Here is an 8213-nt window from a genome sequence, read left to right as displayed (position 1 = left end):
AGGAAGAGCATGAATCATGTAACCATGTTAAAAATGAATATTAATAAATGTTTGAAAAAAAGAATTATGAAGGGTCAAGAAAAAAAAAGAGTCAACAGTATAAAATACTATTTTTACCTGTCAAGAAAAACCCATTATCTATGTAATATAATTTAAAAAATTCTTAATGCAAATAAAGATAGACGTATGCAAATGGATAAAAAAAAAGAAAACTAAAGATACTTTGTAAGCACAACAAGCAGAGTATCAAATCTGTTTATAATCAATAATTAACTAATTTACAGTTGTTTTTATAGTTTTGATGAGTTTAATAGGACAAAAAACCAGAAAGTCTGATTTTAAGGGGTCAACTGTCAACTTGGGCAGTTGGAACCATTATAACAGCAGGGGGGTCTCATTGAAACAGTAGCTAGAGCTGTTTCACTTGTGAGCTGTAGTAAGCATGAGCTGAACTCTAGGTGGCTCCAAAACTCATCTCCCAGTCAACTTGTCTCAAAGGCTCTATGCTCTCAGAAAAGCTAGTGAATTAACTGCATAAAACCACAAATTTCTGTTAGATATGGCTTTTCTGAGAAATATCTTTTTCTCTATTATACCGGATTATGTACAAAATTCACTTGCCTATGACTTTCTAATGCCAGTACTCTCATTGACACTCCTTGAATTAATCTCTTATGTCCCTGTGCTAGTATTGCTTTTACATGATGATTGAATCTTTGACAGTCATTTTTAAACATTTAAAAGCACACATCAAGAAAGCCACTGCAAAGAATGATCTAATATTAAAAGTGAACTATCTAGATACTAAACTAGATATAATGGAAATTCAATATGAGGAATTACTCTAGGCCAAAGGTAAAATGGCAGAAAGCAAAGAACATGAAACAATGAAATTATAGGTTTTAACTAAATCAGATAAACCAACTAAATTAGAAATAGAAACTGAAGCATTAGAAAGCAAACTATGCCATATGTTTCCTTTAAGGGAGGTACCTGTAGTTTCCCCAGAGAATGGTGTACTGAATCTCATATGCCACAAAAAGTTTACACAAGCTGATATAGACAGTTTTAAGAAAAATACTCCCAAATATGAAGAAGAACCAATGGAATTTGTTCAGAAAGGGAAGAACAGTCAGATCCATTTGGGGTACAAAACTGTCTCTTACCTTGTAGAGAAGTAGAAGGGTAATAAGAAATGGGGTGGTGAGAGGGGAGTAATACAAGAGAGGGAGAGATTGAGAGTGTTCAAAAGTCCATGTAGTAAAGGGAGAATAAGAAGGGAGGTGATGGTTAGGGGAGTAATATAAGCAAGGGGAATGGGGAAAGACTGTCTAAAAGTGAAACACTGGAGGGGAAGAGAAGAGGGAAAGGAGAAAGGTAAGGATTAAAGGAAGAAGTCAAAATGGAGGAGAATATATACAAATGTTGACCATAACTGTGAATGTGAATGGGATGAACTCACCCATAAAACAGAAGCAAATAGCAGAATAAATTAAAAACAAGAATCATACCCATATGTTGTCTACAAGAAACATACTTGGGGTGGGTAAATAATTACAAGGTAAAGGTAAGAGGCTACCACAGAATCTATTGGGCTGTGTGAAACAGGAAATTTGGGGACCCTTGAACTGATTTTGAGGTCTCTGATATAAACTTTATGTGGATGTTTAGAAGACTTTAAAACTACATTTCCCATGATTCCTCTAGTGTAATTCATGTGGGCAGGAAGTGTGATTATGTAGACAAAGGTATAAAGTCTCAGAACTTTATTGAGATGCTCTCTTTCCTGTGGAACGAGCCAGGTGGGCAGAGGTAATGGCGGGGCATTTGAATTAGATCTTAGCAGGCATGTGGCCTTTTCTTAATTACCCTTATGACTTTAAATAAACTATTACATATTTTGAATATATCATTGTGGCACAATCAAATGTAACAGACTTTTCCATTAGTAGCAATGCAACAATCAGTGCAATGGTCCAGGACAATCCTGAGGAACTTATGAGAAAGAAAGCTATCCATATCCAGAGAAGGAACTGTTGGAGTAGAAACACAGAAGAAAAACATATGATCGATCACATGGTTTGATGGTGATATGACTGAGATTTTGGCTTTAAAAGATCACTCTATTATAAATAGGAATCATACGTAAATAGGTTTTGAACAATGATACATGTATATGCCAGTGGAATTGCTTGTCAGCTCCAGGAGGTTGGAGGAAATAGGGTTGGGGAAAATCATGAATCATGTAACCATGCAAAAATAGTCTAAATAAATAAAAATAAATTTTTAAAAAGTATAATTGGCAGTCAATATATTTATATTTAAGGGAAATTTGAAAAAGAAATGAGAGATATCAAAGAATTGGAAAGAGAGTGAAAAGATTGGAACATGAGGTACATAGCCTTTCCCAAATAACAGACTATGAAAATTAGAATGAACTAAATAGAAGCCATTGACTTAAAGAGACAACAAAGAATATTAAAGGAAGTCAAAAGACAAAAAATGAAAGAAAATATAAGATATCTTAAAGAAAATATGTAACATGAAAAAGATATTGAAGAAGAAATAATACGAATCTCTTAATTACCTAAATGGCAGAGTTCATTACCTAAAAAGAGAGGCCAGACGCTAAATATTGAGAAATTTAAAAAGAAATCTGCCTATATCTCTTAGAAACAGAAAGTAAATTGGAAATAGAAATGATCCACTAGTTGCCTCCTAGAAGGAATCCCAAAATTAATCTAAGGAAAAGTCCAAGCTGAAATCCAGAGCTCCTGGGACAAACAAATATATACAATTGGCCAGAAAGAAAAATTCAAGTCCTGAATAATCACAGTCAATATGACACACAATTCAGCAGCTACCACCCAAATAGATCAGAGGGCATTGAATCCCCATATTCTAGAAGGCAATGGCTGTAAGTTTATAGCACAGAAAAACTTATGTAGTAAAACTAAATGTGGCCTTAAAAAAGACAAATTTTATTTTACTATTTTTTTAATTTATTTTTTTTAATTTAAATTTTTTACTTTGAATATTTTCCCATAGTTATATGTTTCATGTTCTTTCCCTCTCCCCCAAATCCCCCCACCCCCTGTAGCCGACACACAATTCCACTGGGTTTTACATGTATCATTGATCAAGACCTATTTACAAATTATTGATAGCTGCACTGGGATGATTGTTTAGCGTCTACATCTACAATAATATCCCCATCAGCCCATGTGTTCAAGCAGTTGTTTTTCCTCTGTATTTCTCCTCCCACAGTTCTTCCTCTGAATGTGGCTAGTTTTCTTTCTCATAAATCCCTCAGCTTTGCTCTGGATCCTTGCGTTGCTAAGTCTATTATGTTTGATAGTACCACAGTGTATCAGTCATAAAAAGATTTGAGTTGTATAGAGACATTGACAATTAAATATGAGTAAAAATAATAAAAGTGTAAAAAAATGAACAACAATAAAAAAACTAATGCAGCACTTGTAGATTACATTCTAATGTGAGGAGATTATCTATGTGTCACATTTGAACCTTGATCATTTGAGCTCATAGAGATCATAGAGCTCATAACTAGACACTACCTGGTAATGTATCTGTTATGTCTTGATGATCTTGAGATAATAATGGAAAGATGGGAAAAGGAATATTCTTGATGGGGAAAGGAACATGAGGCACAAGAAGATATCATTAGAAACAATGAATAAGGGTGAAGAGACTGATGCTGCAACTTTATAATTACATGAACTGCTCAGAAAAAGGAAGACTATAATAACAAGTGTGAGAATGAATTAGAGACATAAAGAAGCAATAAATTCTTAGTAAAATAAATTGTAACTAAAATGTAAAGATATTGCTAGCTCTTTTTGAAGTGTCAAAGAATGGGAATGTGAGATGGTACTGATAAACTGAAGAATGATTGGCCAAGTATTAATATGTGAGTGTACATATATACATATTAGTATACATATAGGTATAAGTATTAGGAAATATTATTGTGTTTTAAGAAATTATGAAGTAGATTGTTTTAGAGAAACAAGGGAAGACTTGAACAACTGGACTCTGAATGATAAACTAAGTCTATAAAAACAAATAACTATGAAAGAATTAGAAACTCTTATCAGTATAATGACCAACCACAAATCCAGGGAATTAATAACTAGTTCTATATTCTTATTTTTAAATTTTCCATTAGATATTTTCTATTCATAAATATAAGAAATGTAGAGTAAATGAAATAGGGTGAGAATTTCTCCTGTGAATAGAGGGCTAAAGTTAACATTTAAAATATCTCTTACCATTGAATTCCAAAAGCCCCACACTATAATGTCCTTGCAAATTGTGAAATCTTGACCAAATGGATTCTTTGGGACAAACTGCCCCACCTTCACAAGATTCTCAGTCTCATTAGGAAAAAACAAATAGTTCATAATGGCATATTGAGCCTCAGAACTTCTATTCTCATCCACAAACACTTGGTCACCAGCATTGTTGGTAAATTGGGTGTTCTTCAGGCAGGAGTTCAACTGAAAGGGAAGAGGAATCCTCATCACTGGGTGGTCCCTGGGGGAAGAGCTTCCTTATTTAAGAAGTACAGGGTAATTTTTATTTGGAGGTGTGATTAAAGTGGGCTTACTACTGCAACACATAAAAGTGAACTTCTGCAACTCAGAGTGTTGCTCATACATCCCAGGTTTATAACCTCAATTTCTCCATTGACTTCTCACCTCCTTTATTAAATCTACTTCCAGGGTCTTTTGGATTCACCTTTGCAATTATAAGAATTAAATTGAAGTTTTTATGCTAATAAAGTTCTAAAGTAATGTGATCTCCAATTTAAAAAATTAACTCTTAAGTCACGAGTCTGTTAGCCACTCTTAACAATTTAGTTTAACATAGATATAATAAAAGAGAGAAATGTAGGAAGTAGAAAGTATTGCCTAGGTAGATACCCTATAATTTCTATCTGAAGAAGTCCAGCTCACCACCTGGCAAGGGCTCTCAAGTCCTGATCTCCACGTGGAGTGGTGGTAGTCTCTTAAGCCAGGAGTCCCAGTGTTGTCTTCAGCAAGGGTTCCACCAAAGCAGCCTCCTCCAGGTAAGGAAGGTCTCTCTGGAGCCAATCTCTCCAGAAGCCAGGAAAGGAAGGCCAGCTACTCACCCAACAAGCTGCTGCAGGAACCAGGGAAAGAGTCTTCTCCTTTAGTCCAGCTCACTGATGCAGAGTGTCCAAAGACAAACTCCAAAGGAGAAGTTCAAAGGAGGAGTCTCTTGGATAGGAAGTTCAGGACTTTTTATAGTCCTTTTTCCACTTCACTTTCTATCCCTTCCTCACTTTATTGCAGTCTTTCAATTTGCCTAGCTCTGCCCAGGGATGGGGCAGTGGTCTCTGGAGTTGTCACCCACTCTAGCAAGTGACTTGCAACTCTGTTACTTAGTGTCAAGTAGGAGTACTTTAAGTTCTTGATTTGATTAGCTAAAAATAGGCAAGGGGAGAGTTAATCCTATCTTCACACGATGTCTTTCAAATATGCCCCTCTCATCTCCTTTTATACTGCCTCCTGCAGTAGCCTACTGCTGGGTCTGTCTACCATAGGTCTATCTTCATCCTAGTCCATGCTCCATTCATCTACCAAAGTACTTTTTTCCAAAGAACAGTTCTAATCATCACTCCCAGACTCAATGAGCTCTAGTGGCAATCTGCCACTTGCAGGATAAAATAAAAAATTTTTCTTTGTAACATTAGAAGAACTTCATGTACTAAGTTCCCCCTTCCCAGTCTTCTCCTACTTCACACCAATCCTCCCCACCTGTTCATTAATGCAGGGACACTGAACCCTTTCCTCTTCCATGAAGAAGGTACTCTAACTGTTGCAGGACTGTCCTTTATATCTGGAATTTTCTCCTTCATTTCCATTTCCTGGATTCTTTCATATCTCAATTAAAATCCAGTTTTCTAAAGAAAACTTTCCCAATCCATCTTAATTCTAGACCCTTCTTCTCTTAGTTATTTCTTATTATTCCAATGTACAATTTATTAGTAAATTTATTTTCATCTTGCCTCCCTCATTTCTCCATGAGAGCAAGGATTCTCTTTGTCTTCCCTGTATTTAGTACAGTTTCTAGAACATAGTAGACACTGACTGATTCAACTTTATAATTCCCCAGAACATGAGTTCACTTTTATTACTCCAAAATTGAAGAGAGAGCTTGTTGTGTCACACAGCTTTGTGGTCACATTGTCATCCTTCTAAATAGGAAAAGATGATCTTTGTTGCACTGAACTCACATCCAATAATGCTGACTCCCCAGGCCCACAGACAGATATAAGGCATAGACATCTCTCGTGTTGTGTGGGTTGCCCCTACAGGGTACGCCTGAGTGGGTACAATCAGATGAATGGTTCTCTTAGAGGAAAAAAATGTAGAAGGTATGATGAAAACTCACACTAACCATATCATGGACCAGTGGGTCTATTTTTAAAAAAACCCTAAGATTTATATGGAAATGTTTGGCATCATTGAGTTCCTTTTCAAAGCCTATCTAAAATAATCCCTGTTGAAAAATACTTTATAAAATTTTAAATTATCAACCCACCTCTGCTTGAATCAATCAATCAAACTGTATTAGGTACCTACTCTGTACCACAGGGACCAGCTATGTAGTGATGCAGTGAATAGAGTGTTGGCCCTGCAGTCAGTAAGACCTAAATCCAAAATTGGTGTCAAACACTTACTAGCTTGTGATGCTGAGCACATAACACTATTTACCTCAGTGTCCACGTCTGTTAAATAACCTGGAAAATAAAATGGCAAACCACTCCAGTATCTTTTCAAAGAAAACACCAAATGGGGACAAGGAAAGTCACATATGACAGAAACTACTGGACAAAAATAACATAAGCAATAAAAAACTAAGCACCGTGCTGGAAGATTTTCCGTAATATGGAACTTACTCGCTATCCACATCCAGAAAAAGAACTGTGAGAGCATAAACACAGAAGAAAAACAACTGCATGATCATATGGGTTGGGGATGTAATGGGGATGGGGATCTAAAAAATCCTAGTGCAAATATTAATAATATGGAAATAGGTCTTGATCAATGACACATGTAAAACCCAATGGAATTGTGTATTGGCTATGGGAGAGGGTTAGAGGAGGGGAGGAAAATGTAGCCATTTTCCTAATCAATAAAAATTTTTTTAAAATATGGAGCTTATTACCAACAAGCCATTATACTTATGAACAGCTACAACTAGATGCATGCTTGTCCTGACATCATATACTTCTTTGCATCTTCCAATCTTAGTTGCTGTTTCTCCCCTCTTAAGAAAAATAGAACAAATCTAATGCCTCTTTCACATAAACGTCTTCCAAGTTCTTGAACAACAACAACAAAAATCATAGTCCATTACTTTGCACATTCACTTGACCAAGCCTAATTATTCCAAATCTTATAAGATCTTTAAGTCTCTTTACCTGGATCTCTTTCATCCTCAGATTTCTTCCCTAACATAGAAACCACCTTGGTGCTGGTCTTCATTGCCTCACACTTGTAATATTACAATAGATTGCTAGAAGGTCTGCTTTCCTTAAGTCACTGCTAAACTCTATAATTCACTTCTATTAAGCAAATATGGATTTTCCAAAGGCACACATATAAACATGCCATTCCTTCTACTCATTAAAATATAGTGGCTCCTTTATCACCTCCAGGATCAAATGCAAAATTATTTTTTGGCATTCAAAACCCTAAATAAAATATCCCTACTTGATCAGTCTTCTCACATATTTGGGCCCCATTACCTACTCTAACCCAGTGAACATCAATATCAATGTCTTCCATTAAATTTAAAACAGGGATGAGGTCCAGAGTTAATTAATTAATTAATGATTAATTGTGCATTTCTAAAAAAATTATGAGAAAATATATCAAAATGATTTCTTTAGCACTCAGAATGAAAATTAATAAGGAAATTACTATCTAGCGGGTAGAGAAGTTTTAAAGATTGGCACTGGCTTCATTGTCAACCAGTGAAAATATTTTATAATATTGCTAGACCTATAAATTGTTACAAATAAAAGGGAGTTTTGGCCAGAGTTATAAGTGTTTATCAATAAAAAGAGATGAGAGAGAGAGAGACTGAGAGAGACACAGAGACAAAGAAAGAGAGAGAGAGAGAGAAAGAGAAAGAGAGAGAGAGAGAGAGAGAGAGAG

General features: G+C 35.5%; 1 protein-coding gene across 1 annotated transcript in view; it reads right to left on the bottom strand.

The window, feature by feature from the left end:
• LOC123245934 (vomeronasal type-2 receptor 26-like) overlaps positions 1 to 8213 on the bottom strand; it is a 234869-nt gene that overhangs the window by 215639 nt on the left and 11017 nt on the right. Inside the window, exon 4 of the mRNA XM_044674906.1 lies at positions 4293 to 4520. Within this exon, the coding sequence (XP_044530841.1) occupies positions 4293 to 4520 (228 nt within the window). The remainder of the gene's footprint in view (positions 1 to 4292; positions 4521 to 8213) is intronic.

The sequence above is a fragment of the Gracilinanus agilis genome, chromosome 1 (genome assembly GCF_016433145.1).
Source record: "Gracilinanus agilis isolate LMUSP501 chromosome 1, AgileGrace, whole genome shotgun sequence".
In the NCBI taxonomy this organism is placed as follows: Eukaryota; Metazoa; Chordata; class Mammalia; order Didelphimorphia; family Didelphidae; genus Gracilinanus; species Gracilinanus agilis.
This window is presented reverse-complemented; position numbering and strand designations above follow the sequence as displayed.